Consider the following 18,797-nt stretch of genomic DNA (forward strand, 5'->3'; position numbering starts at 1 on the left):
GCATCACTGTCACGCATTTGTATTTGGGAAGAGCAGTACAAAGATTAATCAGTGATGAGGATCCTCTCATAGACCTGGACCCGAACGTAGAGTTCTAATTTTTCTTGAAATAAAGGTGAACTTTTTGCCGTCTCTGTGATTACAGTAACTTGATACAAGAAGTTGCCTACCAGCAGATCTTCTGATGTCATTTGGATTTCATTAAACACAGTCGCTTGGGCTGGATTTGCAGGGCTGACCAGCCCTGAAAGCTCGGTTGTCATTAGATGATCGCTTGCATGTATCAGAAATCCTTTTAAAACCTCGCCACACTTAGTCTTTTTTGAACACACACTTTTCCAGCTGGGCTGAGATGTTCTTGAAACCCTGGTTGTCTTTGATGCGTTTGAAGACGCGATAAATGTCGCCTTCTTACCTTGTTCACGTGACTAATAATTGTATCTATATTAACCATTTCTGTTCCGTTCCTGACACCTGAGAATATTTTGTTGGCACTGTGACGGTGAGCGTAATGAAAATGTCCACGGTTTCCACGGAATGCAGATTTTACGCACTACGTTAGCGTGAGATGGCAATCTGCAGGCGAACGACCACAGATTCTTACACAGATGAGTTTGATGCACAACATTTATCACGAAGACTTTGCTGTGATTAACGTGTGCAGGAGACGCTTCTGTGCTTCTTGCGGAGCACTGCTGACTCGACGATCGTCCTGAGGAGCAGCAGCGTGGGGTAAATGGATGGGAGGGTTCACTGGGAGTGACGAATGAATGAACAGCTGGATGATGGCATTCAACAAAGACATGATCTGAACCGATTTGCACTTAGTGCTACACTATCAAGCCTGCCATAATATTTCGCTGCTGGCTCCCGTCTTTTGTTGACATCATAAGCGTGTGTGCGACGGCCCGCGGTCCTCTGCAAACTGTCGATTTTTTCCTCCCCTCTTCTACTTTCATTTATTTGAGGCAAATTATTAGAACCGTCTGCTAAGAAGGAATAAGAAGACGTCGTGCAGGTCGGACGTCCTTATCTGGGTCTCTCACGTCCTCCCCCAACGAGGTATTTATTCTTCCACACGCATCCATCATGGTGCTTCTTATCTTATATGCGTTTGTCTTCGCAGAGTCCATTTAATCACCCTTTGGCATGCACGCTGCCATCAGATACTGGTTACTGTTATTGTGTAGCTTCTGTGTTAAGGTGGCCTTTAGCACAGCATATGACTGCATGTTTAGCTGCCCTTTTAAAGACAGCTTTTCTGGTTTCATTGCTGTCAGTCAATGGAAATATTTTATGTGTTTCATATCTTACATACAGAGAAACCCAGTTCATGCTGCAGCAGCCCTGTAGTTACACAGTAGAGGACGTTTACAGGCGAGCAGCGGAGTGAAGTGGCCTTGATGGTAGATCCTTTTATGCAAGTCAAATCCTCTTGGCATGAGCTGTTTCTATGGTGACAGAGATTCACCAACTGATATGAATATGGAAAAGATTACATTTATTGAGATGTTAATCAGAATAAAACTACATTTACAGTCATGGTTTAAAATAAATTACACTCACCTTTAATTCTAAGGCTTTAGAAAAATCTGGTCCTTTGCAGGTCTCAAAATGCAGTAAACATAACGTCAGATAAACTACAAAAGCATGTCATAGTGTTATATTTATTTAACAAAAAGTAAGACAGGATGCAAACGCAGTGTGTGAAGTAGGCCCTTGCTGTTTTTTCATAAGAATTGAGAAGGTAGGTAGCAGCCAGGTGCTGCTAATCAGATATTTTTGATCATCAGGAATTATGACCTTCACTGTCAGAAAAGAGGTTTTTCCACTTTATTGTTCTTGGGTATTCAGTTGTGTTAACACAATGCCAAGCAGGAAAGACATCGGAAATGGTCTCACAGAAACAGTTGTTGTTGTTCAATAATCTGGGACGTGCCATTTCCAAACAATTTGAAGACTATATTTTTACAGTAGAAAAATTATTCACAACTATAAAATACTCTGGATTAAACCAGCTCCAGGAAAACATCAAACACCAGCTGTAAGCCCTGAGACAAGTGGATAATTTGTGAAAGGTACAAAAAAGCAAGAGAGGGTATGATCACATTTTTATGGAACCCTTTAAGTTTCTAAAATCACTTTTCACCATAGCAAAAAAGGGAATACCTGAAGACAAGGCAAGAACTAGACACACATTTTGACAAAAGTACAATGACAAGAATTAGTTTGAGCCAACACCTAATCCAGCACCCGTAAGAAGACAGAGAAGAGTAATATGCTTCTTCGAGAGGAAAAGGTTGAGGCTCCCTAGATGTTTGAGGAGTATCGAGTTGTTTGGCCAGGAAGCACTTTTTCTCCATCAAGCATGATAGAGGTAGGCCTTTAAGTGCACTAAAATGAAACGATTATTAGAATCTACAAATACAACAGAGTTGCTGCCATTTGTGTGAATGTGTGTGTGAATGGGTGGATGACTGAATGTGTAAAGCGCTTTGGAGTCCTTAGGGACTAAGTAAAGTGCTATACAGATACAGGCCATTTACCATTTATCTATAAACAGGGTGAATTTGGAAAGCTGGGATTGCAAATCAAGAAGCAAAATCTGCTTTTCTCCATAGTGACATTCTTGAGAATACACCTGGGCGTAGGACTTAGAACAGAGGTGGGGGAACTCCAGGCTTCAAGGGCTGGTGTCCTGCAGGTTTTAGATATCATCCTGGGTCAACACACCTGAATAAAATGATTAGTTCATTACCAGGCCTCTGGAGAACTTCAAGACACGTTGAGCAGGTAATTTAGCCATTTGAATCAGCTGTTTGGGATCAAGGACACATCTAAAACCTGCAGGACAGCGGCCCTTGAGGTCTTGAGTTCCCCACCCCTGATTTAGAAGCATGCGACAACACTTTGGGAAAGCATCTGCATCAGACTGTATAGAAAAAGTCATGGCTGAAATCCACTAACAAGAGGAAACATCAAGATGTGCTAGGGCAGTATCCCAGGTGAAACATAGGTAGTGGATGAAATGGTTAGGTGTGGGGAAAATGGGAGTACCACCTCAGAAGAGTTATGAAAGAGAGAATGTTTGGCTGTATCATCAGATCAACATACAAAACTCTCTGACGGTGTGAAGTACATCATATTAACTGATACAACTGAAATGATAAGGGGAGAGTATTCTGACAAAGAAGCAACAAAGCTGCAGTTCTGGACTCCTGGAGTGGCAACTTCAAGTACCCATTGAAATTGCCATTGCTAACTTAAGATCAGACATTGTACTGTGTGGTAGTGTGTTGAACTCACACTGTGCTGCCTGCTTTATTAAGTTCGCAGTGCCCTGGGAAGATGTCATAAAGGAAGCCAATGGATTGAAGAAACTACGGCGTAGTGAACTAGTAGTGGAAGCAAGGCAGAGAGGCTACATGGCAAATATGTCTACAATGGAGATTAGATGCAGAGAATTTCTTGCATCATCTCAGTAAGACTCTTGAAAGGCATATGTATTAAAAGATAGACGCTGCAACTACGCATGAAAAAGAAATTGTTGGCAGAACATTTTTAAATCATCCTCTGATGAGCAACCGTTGAACCATGAAGAAACTTTCCTTAACTTTATTTGCAATGTATAAAAGCAAAAGGGGGGGAAAAAAGAATAATTTTTAAGGAATAATTTAATTTGTAATTCATGGATGTGTTTTTCTAGCTTTTATTTTTACAATATAAATATATTCCTCATGCCAAAAAGTTGATTCATCTGGACGTAGCGTTTTCAATGGGAGAAACATTGTGTCACTCATTGAAGTGACTTCTTCAGTCTCAGCTGACTGCAGGTTTCCCCAACTTTATAAACAGTACATTTGCATAATGACTGAAACCAGCCCACTGAATAAACAGTGGGCTGTGAGGTCAGTTTCTTCATCACTGAGTGAATGGAGCTCAGTCTCTGTCTTTCTCGCTTTCTCTCATCGATATGGAGGTAATCATTCAAATAAGAGATTTATATAAATATATAAGATATTTATATTTATAAGTAATAGTCTATAGTGGATAGTAGACTATCCACTGGTCAAAAGTTTAATATGCATATTGAAGGACATATCCTGGTCAAATATGACTCAGAGATTGTTCACAGTACTGGATGCCAAGGTAATGCTTCCTAATGTTCCTGCCTAGGAGAAGTGTTTATAAATAATGTAAATACAACTGGTCTCAGCACAACACCCAGAGGAAGTTCATAATTAACCTTAGCCTGTCAAGAACACTTTCCTATTTACATGAATAAACTGGAGTTTATTAGATACAAAAGATATTCAAACCCCTGCAGCACAGTACCTTTAATACCTGTCGCTTGTTCTACTCTATGTAGTAAAATATTGTGGTCAATAGTATCTAATTCTGCAGTGAAGTCTAGCAGGACAAACGAAAACATCAGTTCATTGTCAGAGAGGTCATAGGATCATTCTGAACTTTCTCTAGTGCTGTTTCTTATTGTAATCAATTCTGAATCCTGACTGTCAGATTTTAGAAGAATCAATTCAGTTTTATTTATTTTATATAGCACCAAATCACAGCAACAGTTGCCTGAAGGCACTTTATATGTAACATAAACGCCCTACAGTAATACAAAGAAAACAGAGAAAACCTCAACAGTCATGATCGCCTATGAGAAAGCAGGAAAAACTTTTTTAACTCTTTTAACAGGAAGAAACCTGCAGAAGAACCAGGCTCAGGGAGGGACAGCCATCTGCCGCGAGGAAGACAGGAGTAGACATGCTGTGGAAGGGAGCCACAGTTGTTAGTTAATAAGAATTAATGATTAAATACAGAGTTGTGTACAACTACATATTGAGTAAAAAGGTGACTGAAGAAGAAACACTCAGTGTATCATGGGAATCTCCAGCAGTCTATTTCTTTTGCAGCATAACTAAGGTAGGACCTTGTATGTGAGGAGCAGGATTTTGAATTCAATTCTGGATTTAACAGGGAGCCAATGAAGACAAGCCAGTATAGCAGAAATATGCTCTCGCTCTCTGTCAGTACTCTTCCTGCAGCATTTTGGATCAACTGAAGGCTGAGATATTGCACAAATGGAAGAAACCATTTGTTTGATATGCACATTGAAGGATATATCCTGGTCAAAAATGACTCCAAGATTCCTCACAGTGTTGCTGGATGCCAAGGTAATGCCATCCAGAGTAAGCATCTGATTAGATACCATATTTCTAAAACTTTCAGGGCCAAGTACAAAAACCTCCCTTTTATCTGAATTTAGAAGCATTTAGCGGTAATCCAGGTCTTTATGTCTTTAAGACATTTCTGTAATTTAATTAATTGGTGTGTGTTATCTGGCTTCATGGGTAGATAAAGTTGGGTGCCATCTGTGTAGCAGTGAAAATGTATGCTATGTCTTCTAATGATGCTCACTAAGGGAAGTATGCATAATGTAAACAAAATTTGTCCTAGCACTGAACCCTGTGGAACTCCATAATTAACCTTAGTGTGTTAAGAGGACTCTACATCTGCATGAATAAACTGGATTCTCCATAATGACTTAAAGGTACTCCACTCCATTTAATATCTACAGCATGCTCTAATCGCTGTTATAAAGTATTATGGTCAATGGTATCAAACGCTGCACTGAGGTCTAGCAGGACAAGCACAGAGATGAGTCCGCTGTCAGAGGCCAGTCGCTGTACTGTGATGAGCTCTGAAACCTGACTGAAAATCTTAAAATAAACAATTCCTCTACAGATGATCAGTTAGCTGTTCTACAACTACTCTTTCAAGAATTTTTTTTAGATAAAAAGAAGGTTTGTGATTGGCCTATAATTAGTTAAGACAGCTGAGTTAGCCTGTCAGCCTGGCTACAGTGCTGAAAAGAAACATCAACATGATTGTAATGCAGTGGCAGGAACTTTCTGAGCAACATTATAAAGAACAGTGAGCCAAAATTGATCCACAATAATGTGAGAGACTTCAAGTTGCCACAAAATGTGGTTCCACAAACCACTAAATCAAATGGGATACAAATGGGATACTACATGCTGCTTTTGCATTTTGGCTTTGTTCTTGTTCAGTTTTAATAAATAGGAATTGTTCGGAGTCTGAAATGTCACTAAAACAATATGCCAATGAGACCTTTGACAGAATCCTAGGATGTATCCATTGGATTGTATGGCTCAAGCTGATTTGAAAAATTGTTTGTTGTTACAGTATTATTTTCAGGCTGATTTGTGTAGGAGGGACTTCCTCCTCACTGACCATTTTACATATTTTTGTTCGGCCTCAAAACAAGTCAGAAGAATGCTGATCATGACTCATTCTGTGTTCTCACCTTTCTCAGTTTTATCTCTTGACGTGATGGCTGTGTTTTTGGTGCTTCTTCTCTCCACGCTCCTCCTGTCTCTACACTCCACTCCTCTACGAGCCTCTCCTTCCTGCCCTGTGGGCTGTCGCTGCTACAGCCTCACTGTGGAGTGTGGCTCCACAGGACTGAGGGACATCCCCAAATACATCCCTTTAACCATACAGGTAGGATCGATGCCCTAAGAAGATTCAATTTAATTCAAATGCAAGAAAGTAGTCCTATATATTTGTTTAATGTGAGCATTAAAGGTCTCCAAGATTCCGCACAGTGTTACTGGAGGACAAAGTAATGCTATCCAGCGTGAGAATATGGATACACACAGTGTTTCTAAGATCGTTAGGAATAAGTACAATATCCTCCGTTTTTAGCTGAATTGAGAAGCAGAAAATTAGATGTCATGCAGGCCTTTATGTCTTTAAGACATAAGTTTACCTGGTGGGTGTCACTCCGTTTCATGGATAGATAAAGCTGTGTGTCATCTGCATTTATACATTTTCAGCTAGCAATGAAAATGCTAGATGAAAATGTATACTGTGCTCTCTAATAATACTGCCTGAGGCATGTATAATGTAAATCGGAATCAGAATACTTTATTAATCCCGAAGGAAATTAGGGTTACAGCAGGCAGCACGCTAATGGCGCACGCGCACTTACAAAGGAACCTTCTGACCAACTTTACACAAACATCACATTGGGGAGACATGTCAGAGAGGTAGGCTGATAGGAAAAAAACCCAATGAAAATACATAACATGAGGTAAGAGGAGGAGAAAAAAACCTCCACTCAGACTGAGCTCCTAGTGGGAGAACAGTTTGATAACAGAAAAAACACCTCAGCACAAAAAGCACATGACTATCAATACACCATAGAAACACAAGACAAGCAACAGGGACGGGTAAAGGGTAAGAGAGAGCCGGTGTAGACAGCGCATCCGGTCCTGCAGCATGTCTGCGCTGGTCCAGTCGACTGCCATCTTCCCCGGGAGGGGACAAACATCGAAGGCGTTTGGAAAGGGAGGGGGGATCTGTGTGCGTGTGTGTGTGTGTGTGTGTGTGTGTGTGTGTGTGTGTCCAGAGTTCAGCTGAGACAGTGTCCTTCGCCCTGCTAGGCTAAGTAAACAGTCTTCCAGCCAACCCAGGTGGCCTTGAGTGGAATGGGAAGGAACAGTCTAAACACAGTCGTTATCAGGGTGTTGTTGTTCAGCTCCAGCCTTGCCGCTGGCGCCAAAGGGGTATCCGCATGAAGTGAGGGTGCTTTTTACTTTAGTGCGAACAGCTCATATGAATTTCAAAGCAGTTCTACAGTCCAACACTGGTCTCTCAATCTCTCATTGGAGAGCCGCGAGCTTCGCCATACTTGCGTTCTGTGATGTTGTCATTTCTTGTGCTCAAGGAGCCGATTTCTGAGAACTCACGGCAGTGTGCCTCCCCGAGATGTCGTCCAATTTGTGCCCAGAGATGTTATTCCGAGCTAGCCCTTCCGAGATGTATCCAGTCTGCAGTCAGAGATCTTATTCTGAGTATTCACAGCAGCCATAGCCTTTCCAAGATCTTATCCGTGCTGACTCAATGAGCCCATTTTGAGAAACTCACGCCTCTCCCATCTTTCCAATCCCAGCGGGCAGCCTTGTGGGGGTTTGAACAGCCGGTTCTGCTTCCTTAATTCTTTGATAAGTCAGGGCCAAGCCTGCTCCGATCCGCCAGAACCCTGTTACCATGGTTCCGAATAGGTAGATATCTTCAGCACTCAGGCTCACCCAAGCCCAAACTTCTCATTGAGAAAGGGGTGTCAGTTGCATTTAGGGACCAGTTGATCCAATCCAAATAAAATTGGTCCTAGCACAGAACCCTGTGGAAAACATGAACAAACTGCAGACTGTTAAATGGAGCTCTTCAAATAAACAATATCTCTGCACATGCCCAATTAGCTGCTTTACAGCTACTCTTTGAAGAAATTTTGAGATAAAATGAAGATTTGAGCCTATTAATAGAGATAGATTGATCAGAGCATTAATCACAATGTATCAAATGTTTTAAGAAAATAGTGACTAAAACTCCTCTTTTGTCCCTGCTCATCTCTCCATCCAGACCATCTTTCTCCAGGACAATTTGATTGGTCAGATCCGTCGACAGGACCTCACCATGCTGAAGCACCTGCACTATTTGTACCTGCAGGTAATAAATGCACATACACTCTTAAACACTTACACTAAGACTCTTTAGCCTTCAGTTTTAATCTGTTGACTACATCACAGTTTATACTAAGTATGGATTTGTATACATTCTAGCAATGGTATACGCTGTGTTTACTTCACTCAGTAGTATCAAATTATAGCGAAGTATTACCCTCCAAAATGTTTTAATGCAACAGAGGAAGGATTTCACTGAACAGGTTTAAGAATACAGCATGGTTGATGTCTTGTAAGGCTGCAGCAAAAGGTTGTTATTGCTAACTAAAACTAAATTAAACTGAGTTGAAATTTTGGTTAACTGAAATAAAAATAAAAACTAGACTTTTCAAAATACATTGCCAGTCATGGCAAAAACCCATATAGGCCAAAATTGGCTCCAAAAGCAGATGTCTACCAAATACATGGCCTTCTCTTTATACTCAAATTACATTACAGTTTTCATTGTTTTTAAAACCCAGCAGTGCACCTGCAACCACTTCAGAGTTTGAGGTATATTATATTAGAGGGCACTACTGTCACCATGAGCTGCTAGCCTGCAGCAGAGATAAGTAGTTGTAGACATCTAATGAACTTACCTCTTTCTGACTCCACACCGCCAGAAATGTTTAATTTTCAACTCTGTGGTCATCATCTCCAACCAAAGCTGAGAACATGTATAGTAACACTTTCCTTACTCCAGCAAACAGACATTAAGAAAATCACTGGCGTTACCTCTTATGAATCTATTGTACATATTTTTTTGAAACAGTGAAATTGTGAATTGAGTCACTCTCCTCCTTGTGCCAAAAACACTGTCAAATGTTAGACTGCTCCAAATTAAAAGGATCACAACAGAGAAGACAGAAAATGTGTTTCAAAGGCATCATCAGAAGTATTTTGAATTTATTTATTTAAAAGGGACAGTGCAGTTTAACATAGTTCAAGTACAAAACATGAAACTGATGTAACGCACATAAGTTTATAGCTATTGCTAATTTTCAACAATAGTCCCTTGTTGGGCTTACAATCAAAATAGGTACGTTTTACAATAAAACATAAATTTTCATAAAACCAAATGACATCATAGTAGTGGTAGTTCCAGGAGATTAACGAGAAGCAGACATTTTTCTAGTTTTCTTTTCATGTCCCTCTTCCTCTAGAACAACACCATCTCAGCCGTGGAGCCTGGCTCTTTCCAGAGCCTCGGTCAGTTATTGGAGTTAGCACTGAATGGAAACCGCATCCATTTGGTGACAGCTGACATGTTTCAGGGACTCGAACATCTACGTATTCTGTACCTGGCACGAAACGACATCACACGGCTGCTGGACTACACCTTCCGTGGCCTACCGGTACAGTCTCACTTTCCTGTTCAACACAGCAGCTTTGCTGAGCCCTATATGAAGCTTCATAGATAATGTACATCATTCTCTTGATGTCTCAGCGTCTGCAGGAGCTCCACTTACAGCATAATAGTATAGAGACGTTAGCCGACCAGGCTTTAGTTGGTTTGACTTCTCTGGCTCTGCTGGACCTGAGTAGGAATAACCTCCACACAATTGGCCCTGCAACACTGCGGCCTCTAGTGAGCCTGCAGGTCCTGCGTATCACAGGTGAGGCTCCTTTACTGATGACATTGGAACCCATGTTGTGTTTTGGGTTTTTTGTTGGGTTTTTTTATACAGTTTCATGCATAATAACATATGCTCACTGAGTTACAGATAGCTACTCATGTACAGCCTAGTAATAAGGTAATCATCATGACTCTTTAGGGCAGAACATTAAGTGGCTTCTGTCTTGTGCTATGCTGCAGATAATCCATGGCGCTGTGACTGTGCGTTGCACTGGCTGAGGACCTGGATTGATGAAGAGGGTCAGCGCCTGCTTAGCTCTGCAGAACGTCGACTAGTTTGCACCGAGCCACCACGCCTGTCCCATCTGAGCTTGGTGGAGGTTCCTCTCAACAGCTTGGTCTGTATCCCTCCCTTGGTGCAGCTGGAGCCCAAGAGGCTTGCAGTGCATCTGGGAGAGAGCCTCAGGGTGTCGTGCCATGCCACCGGTTATCCTCGGCCACAGGTAATGATAATTAAAGTGAAATAAAGTGGTAATTAAAGTTTTAATATTCTTTTAAATTATTTTGTTTTCCCCACCATTTGCCATAAGTCCTGCCTATCAAATGAGTGAATTTGTTTGTACTGGTCTTCTTTGACTGTTCCAAATACACTGCATGCAATCAGTGTGGTCAGCTAAAGTGGTTACTTCAATTTTCCTCCTTTTTTCATTTATTTAAAACCTCTTGAATGAATCATCAGTTACATACTCCAGTTCAGGTTGACAGTACTGTAACAGTAGTATCTGTTTTTCTTTTTGTACTGTAATGGTTTATCCTTTGTAAGACCACTGAAGAAAGAAATGTCAATACCTTTTGCAGGTGACCTGGAGGAAGGCTTCCCAGGGTAAAGTAGTCCTTTCTCCCAGAGGCCTGGTTCAGGAGTTGGATGCAGGTGGAGGTGGAATGGGAGGAGCAGAGGAGCCCTCGCAGGAAGGCAGAGTCAGTCTCCAGAAGACTAATGGCGAACTCTTTGACCCCGACACTGGCAGTGGCATGTTGTTTCTCAGTAATGTAACTGTGGCTCATGCAGGCTTCTATGAATGTGAAGCATGGAACGCAGGAGGTGTGGCTAGAGTTACCTTTCAACTTGCCATCAACTCATCAACATCCTCCTCATCTTCTTCCTCCATCTGGGCTTCATGGTCCCAGGTGTCTCTACCGTACTCACCTGCCTGGCCTCGACTGAGGAGCCACGGTCCTGCTTTGGGCTCAGATGTAAGCCGGGAACCCCTGTATGCTCTGGGCAGCATGGCCTTCAGTGCTCTGGGAGCTGCCACTCAGACTGCCATTGCTGTGGGCATCTCACTGCTGACTTTGACTGCTCTGCTGCTAGTCGCCATGATCTACAGTCGACATCACCAACGGGACAAAGAGGCTGATGGGGCTGAAAAGGTGCATATATGTTCAATACTACAAATGTGATTGGCATATTTAAAAGTAGAATAAAGGCATTTATCCTCATAGTAGATAGGAATTTATGAATTAATTTTCAATTATTTGTCTGTGTCAGTGTAACACAACAAAATCAGAGGAAGCACAACAAGATGACAGAAGTAAAACTGCATTGACACACACAAATGTTTTGTCAGGTGAGCATTTGACATGGACCATCTGTTTGTCGAAAGAGTTTTGTTACAACTGAAGTAAAGTGCGATGTCGAAAATACAGACAAATGTATTGTCCATGTAAACAGTGTTCATGTTAACAACTTTTTGGCACAAATGGTACCTTATGACCACATGTGTCAAGATATGTTTTATGAGCTTATGTTACGATCAGTGTATCTGGTTCAAAATAACTGTTCTTGTTATAACTTAAAAATTTGTTATGTGTGATCAAACAAATCTGCAGCAGTCATATAACAATAGAGATACACACAACCTGATGATGTAGATGCGGTTTTATGTATTTAGGTTTGCTCAACAGTCTACATGTGTTCTGTGGACTGTGGAGGAAACTTTTCCACATCCCTCGGAGTATCCTCTGGGGTCTGCTTTGGGACCATGGTGTGTCTGTCCTATTGATATTGCTATTACAGTAGCTTGGTTTACATTGCAAGTCCGACTTGTTCATGGTGCATGCTGGACTCCACCAGGGCTGCCCTTTGTCACCAATTACGATCCTACTTTTAAATATCCCACAATTAACCGAGGAGTCTAAGAGTAAAGTGTAGGGCTTGACCTTATGTGTTCAAGACCTTGTATGGAAAAGGATTTTAACTTTGATTCATGTGATTTCACATGGAATCAATGAAGAAAAGCCAATATGAGAGAAATAAAACTCAGTGCAGCCTTTAACTGAAGGCTTTTTGGGAAGTTTTTAGGACATCCTGATAATAACGAATTACAATAATCCAGTCTAGAAGTAATAAATGCATCAACAAGTTCAGCATCACTCAACAAAGGATGTTTCTAATTTTAAAGACATTGCACAAATGGAAGAAATCAGTCCTACATATTTGTGTAATATCCTGGTCAAAAACGACTCCAAGATTCCTCACACAGTTACTGGAGGCCAGTGTAATCCCATTTAGATTAAAAGCTGGGAAGTAATGAAGTACAAATACTTTGTTACTGTACTCAGATTTTTCCGGTATCACTCTATAAAGACTGGCTCACAGCTGAGCCAGGGACCACACCTCCTCCAAACAATACTTGAGGAAAGTACAACTACTCTGTATTCTGATAACTTTTTATTTTTACTCCCTTCATGTTTAAACAAATATCTGTACTTTCTACTCCTTACATTTTCAAAACAAACTCATTATTTTAGGTTCAACTGTATCATCTATAGCGTTTATAATCCGAGTTAAAATGGGCCGGAAGGGGTGCAGGTTTCTGTAAGTTGTGGTTGCGGTACTTTAGAATCTAGCTACCTCAACACAAGAGGAGGAAGCATGAAAAGAGTGCTATTTTTAAGTAACAGGTAATTTGAAGTTCAATGTTTCTATCAGCTCAACAAACATCAGCAAGCACACCAAACTGTTTGTGTGCAGTTTGTTGCACTGTGTCTGCTAGCTAAAGGAGAGAAAACCGTGCCAGATAACTTCACTCGATGTTGGACGACAGAAAAGGAGAAGAAGAAGAAAGGTTAGATTTAGAGAAAAGTTGAAATACTGAAGAAACTTCCTTACTCAAATAAAACTGAAAAAGTACAGGCTTTAAAATGTACTTAAAGTACAAAAGTAAAAGTATCTTTTAAGTAGAAGTACAGATATTTGCATTAAGTAGAGAAAGCCTGTGCTTCTGCCACCTCTGTCCAGGGTAAGCATACGTTAGACACCATATTTCTAAGATTTTACAATACAATTTTGCAAGTTCAATAACCCCAGTTTCATCTGAATTTAGAAGCAGGAAATTGGAGGTCATCCAGGTCTTTATGTCTTTAAGACAGTCCTGCAGTTTAGTTAATTGATGCATCTGGCTTCATGGATAAAGTTGGGTGCCATCTGCATAGAATACGAAATACGAATACAATACGAATGACAAAAATTGTATATGCAGGAATAAATAACACATTAATGTTTCAACTCACTGTAGAGTGTCTTCTCTTGTACTCATGTTTATTAAAATTATTACCAACATATGCCAGGGGGTCCACTGGGGGTCCTGCAAATTTTGGCCAGCCATTGGTGGTGCCCCTGAAATAATTAGCTAAAACAGCAAGTGATTGCTTTTTAAGTAATGGCTTAATCACTGCCAGTTTAAAGGCTTCTGATACATGGCTCGGTACATAGCCCAGTAATAGGGATATGTAGATCATAGTTTAAATTGAAGCATTAATAGACTTCTCAAAGGACTTCTTTGAGCACTCTTGTAAGATGTAGGGGCCTAATGGACATGTTTATGATTTGGAGGAAGTAATTACTGGAGTTAACTCAGAAAAATCAATTCAGAGGCTAATAGATAGAGAGGCTAAATTATCAATAGAATTGGAAGAAGCTGTACATAATGATACATCAGTCAGATGGTTATGAATATTTTTTCTCTAAATAGTAAAATTTTTATTTGTCAAGAAATGTGAAGTAACGACTGGTGAAATGCTTGGCTCGACAGAGTTCTGACTCTCTGTCAGCCTGGCTACAAGGATGAATAGTAAGACTTTCTAGCTTTATGGAGAGCTTTATTTTAAATAGAGCAACAATCTCTTTTTTTTCCAGGCTAAATGAAGATCTTCTAAATTAGTGAGATGGCATTTCCAGTGTTGATCAATTATTAAATCTTTTACTAACAGGGACTAAAGTTTAAGAATCCACAGTTTTACTCTTTGGTGCTATATTGTTCTTTCTTTGTGATTTTTTTTTTTTTTATTTTTATTTATTTTTTTTTATTTTTTTATGTTTTTAAATCATTTTTGCTAAAAAAAAATTTGGTTTGTTTTTGGTGGTCTGGGAGCAACTGCAGTCTCTAAGGGGATCGAGTTTAGGGGATGACAGAAGGAGACAGGCTGCAGAGAGATGTAGACAGCAAGTCTGCTTCATGATCCCAACTCCAATTCAGGAATCCTGGCCTACAGAGCTGAAAACAGGCTACATTTATTACAAGAACCATTATTAATAAAGGAGGCCGAGGAGTAACTAAACATCTTGCACATGGAGCAAGAAGGTGCAAGATGGACAGGTGAAGATGCTGTGCTTATAGCAAGTTAGCTATGAGCTAAGCTAAGCTAGCAAATCCCTACAGACACAATGACTAAATACTGTAAATATAATTAGCAGGTGATTTAACAGAGTTTGCTTTGGATAAAGCAGATGATATTATGAATCATCTGCACTACAAAAATCATCTTCATATTACACTATGAAAAAATATGTTTTCCAAGAGTTTAAATTAAAGGGGCTAGCTACACAAAACACAAGAAGTGATAGTGTACCACAGAAAGAGCAAACACCAGGTGAGAGTGCCACCAACCAAGTTTAAGTATCTTGGGATCTTGTTAGTGAATGAGGCGAGAAGAAAGTGAGAGATTAACAGATGGGTTGGGCTACAGTTGCAGTGATGCAGATGCTGGACTGGTCCATTGTGGTAAAGACAGCTGAGCATTAAAGAAAAGCTCTTGATTTATGTCCCTACTCTCTCCTGTTATCATGAGTTCTGGGTAGTGACCGAAAGAATGAGATCATGGAGGCTAGTGGCAGAAATGAGCTTTCCCCACTGGGTGGCTATCTCACTTAGAGATTTAGTGAGGAGTTCAGTTATCTGAGACTGGCTCAGTTTACAGCTACTACTCACATTGAAAGGAGCCAGATGAGGTGATTCGGACATGCCTCCTGGGCACCTCCTGCATGAGGTGTTTTAGGCATGTCCTACCAGAAGGCAGCCCTGGAGCAAACCCAGGACATGCTAGAGAGATTAGATATCTTGGGTGGCCTGGGATTGTCTCAGTGTTCTCCCAGATAAGCATGAGAAGTTGGCTGAGAGAGGGAGGTCTGGGCATCCTTGTTTAAGCTACTCCACCAACGACCTGGCCCAGGACTAGTGGAAGAAAATAGATGGATGGAGGAGTAAGACTTGTAATTTTTTAAAGAGGTCTTGAGCAATAGTTCTCCAATCCATCTGAAAGTAGTTTAAAGTTTTTCTTCGGCCATTGGCAGATTATTTTCAGTCTAGTTCTTGTATGTGATCATTTTCAGATAATGTTATTAGTCAAAACTACTTACCACTGACCTGTGAATCACTCAAACATACAGGGAACCTAACATGTATCTTTAGACCCCTTACCAGCAGCCTGTGGCAAAAACACACATGTATTTTTGTCACTCTTTAGTTGAATCTACCAAGTAATGCCACACATAACTCAATTTGACAGGTATAAATTAGTATTTTTGTGCTAGCAACTTCTAAAGAGCTATTAGCCTAAATCTTGCATATCCCAGCGTGGTTTACAGTCTATCCTTAAAAAAAACTGAAGAAACTATCTGTAAGATGAAGATGAACAATATCTAAAAGTTTATGTCTTCAAGAAAAAGGGGAAAAATCCAGCAAAGACCTGACACAGGACCTAAGTAATGTATCTAGACCCTCTGTTGTAAAGCCTTATCAGAAACAATCTTAGTGGTTGTCAAGAAGCCATTTTTAAGGAAGGAAAGACTGAGGTGTGTTACACAAGACCTGAACTAAGAATCATTGGCAACAAATCTGATGGAGTGATGAATCCAAATTGTTGGTTCAAATTCAAATATCAATATTTATATCGAGGAGGTCGGGAGTTTGATGTGTACAGCCATTTGTAAAACACAGTGGAGGCTCTGTCAAGGTTTGGGACTGCATTTCAGCCACTAGTGTTGGATATTTTGTCAAAATTGATGAAATCTTGAGCACAGAGAAGTATTGTAAAATTTTGATTGACCAAGCAATATCATCAGAAAGAGTCTGATTGGCAACAACTTTATTTTTCTGCCAGATAATAATCAGAAACACAGTGCCAGAATACCTGGATAGGAAAATACAATGCAACTCTATCAGTCACTGATAGTCTGATGAAGAGCTTTGTGTTGAGTTTTCTTGTAAAATATATAAAAAGAGGGGTGACTCAAGACTTTTGCAGGGCACTGGGAATTCAGTAAGAATCCAATAAAAGGAAAGAAAATGAAATCAATTAAATGGGGCTGCAGTGTTTATCACTGAGGGTCTTGGATTTGCACCACCTTCTTTTGCCAGTGTGGGCTCTCTATGTGAAGACTCCTTCCACAGTACAAATGCTTGTCTCTAAATTACCTGTTGGTCTGAATGATGGTCTGTCTCTCTGTGGTCACCTGAGCACAGGATAGGCTGCGGTCCCTACATGTAACGCCTGTTTGAATTCAATTTAATTCAACTCAATTAAAGTCACCTCTAGGCGCTTTATATTGTAAGGTGTTTTTTTTGTCATTTACATTGTCATATTAATGAAGGTGAATTTGAATTCACAGGAGGAGAGCATCTTGTATGTGAATGACTACTCTGATGGCCCCACTACCTTCGCCCAACTGGAGGAGTATCGTGATGAGCGTGGCCATGAAATGTATGTCCTCAACAGGGCCAAGCCTGTGCTTCCTCCTGCTCCGCCAACAGCTGTGTCCACCACTAACCTGGGCTGTTCAGCACCATCCGATACCTCCAGCCACACCCTCTCCTCGGGCCTTGGCCAGACCATGAGCCCCACTCTGGCCCCTGACAAGCAGCAGCAGCAGGATGGTGACATACGGACCATGAGGAGAATGGCAGGGGAAGGAGGGGAGGCAGAGCCCGTGATCACATTAGAGGCAGAAGGAATGTTTCTCAACCACACAGGCCTCTTCATAGACTCTCCCATTGCTTATGAGATTCACTGCTAAAGGAAGAAAGCAATCCTGGAAGACAGAGCAAAATATGTGTGTGACCCAGTGGTTTACAGCTCAGCCTTTCTTGTTTATGGACTAACAGGAGGCCATTATTGGGATGTACCAAAAAAGGCACAGAAGTACTTTTCTGTGTGAAAGGATTTTCCTTCTGCAAAACTACACTGACAAATGTTAACGGAGTCAATTCCAGTACAAAGCAGAGCTCAAACTCTGTCTGACCTCTAAAACACAGACATACTGTGATGTTGTTTGCCAAAAAAGCGAGTAGGTGAGTGACTCTGTGGTCAGTCAGAGGCTCCTATACTCCAAGACATTAACTACAGCTTCACTGTCCTGCACATGATTAACTTTCACACATTTTAGCATTACTGGTGTGCTAACATCTGCCCCGTCAAGACCTCAGAGCTCACTGGGAGGCTGAGTACAGGAAAGAGAGAAATCATGGCTCCCTCCGGTTCATGAATATGTGGGAAATCTGTGTTATATAGCCTAACTGCTGTCAGTGTCTGGAAGTTTTAATTTAATCCCAGGGTAGAAATACAGTGCATTTTGTAATTATATAACTGTGTAGAAAAATGTCAGTCTGAGTTTTATTCTCATTCCCTCTCATCATCATTTTACTCATCTGTGTTGCTTAGTGTCCTAACAGACACAAAAAATGAATCTCTCCTCTCTGTAGTATGAACTGAGCTCAGTTTACCCCAACTCTTTTGGACTTATCCGTCTTTATTGATACTAGCATGTGCGGTTGGGAATGAATCTGAGTTGCTGCTGAGTTTTCCAGTCCACACGGAGGCAGAGTTCTTAGCTGAGCAAAAAACATCAGCTATACGATACGTATTTGACTGCTTCTGAATGAACGAGCTGTTGTGATTGAGAAATAAAGTTTTCAAAGCAGAAAGAGACAAGGCTCGAAAAAACAAGAAATGAGACTACCTGACTGAATGTTTTTGCTTTTAAATGATCACGTGTGAATTATTGTTGCCTTTATAAACTGAGAGAATCTTTTGTCTCTTTTCTCCTGTTCCTTTGATCTGTTTTTATTCTAAACATGAAGTCTAGCTTTTTACAATGATTAGAACACAGCTACACATTATTTTCGTGGTATACTTTGAAACTAACCACATACTCGGGGCATGCTTTCGTTATCTGAATTGACTCACAGTTAGGGTTAAATTACATACACTCACCGTGACATGGATTTCATGGTAATTTGGGGCTTTGAATTCTTTGAGCGGTTCGTTGTGCGTGGTGGAACGATTGTACAACACACATCTTTTAAAAACCGAAATCATTTACATTTTGTAGTAAGCGGTGTTGGAAG

General features: G+C 40.7%; 1 protein-coding gene across 5 annotated transcripts; it reads left to right on the plus strand.

The window, feature by feature from the left end:
* The first annotated feature begins 21 nt into the window (after window positions 1-21).
* Window positions 22-18,299, plus strand: LOC120744208 (leucine-rich repeat-containing protein 24-like). 5 transcript variants are annotated; one of them, XM_040048408.1, is made up of 9 exons: window positions 22-1,062; window positions 1,321-1,420; window positions 6,347-6,534; window positions 8,458-8,544; window positions 9,701-9,892; window positions 9,985-10,153; window positions 10,354-10,616; window positions 10,972-11,544; window positions 17,063-18,299. In XM_040048408.1, the coding sequence occupies exons 3-9, from the start codon at window positions 6,364-6,366 to the stop codon at window positions 17,465-17,467; spliced, it is 1,860 nt and encodes a 619-aa protein (XP_039904342.1). In that variant the 5' UTR covers window positions 22-1,062; window positions 1,321-1,420; window positions 6,347-6,363; the 3' UTR covers window positions 17,468-18,299. The 5 variants fall into 5 exon arrangements, with proteins under 5 accessions (XP_039904342.1, XP_039904343.1, XP_039904345.1 ...); XM_040048409.1 differs by having other exon boundaries at window positions 1,321-1,406; XM_040048411.1 differs by lacking the exon at window positions 1,321-1,420 and adding an exon at window positions 11,663-11,741 and having other exon boundaries at window positions 17,063-17,203.
* Window positions 18,300-18,797: the final 498 nt, after the last annotated feature.

The sequence above is a fragment of the Simochromis diagramma genome, unplaced genomic scaffold (assembly GCF_900408965.1).
Source record: "Simochromis diagramma unplaced genomic scaffold, fSimDia1.1 OVJJ01000557.1, whole genome shotgun sequence".
NCBI lineage: Eukaryota > Metazoa > Chordata > Actinopteri > Cichliformes > Cichlidae > Simochromis > Simochromis diagramma.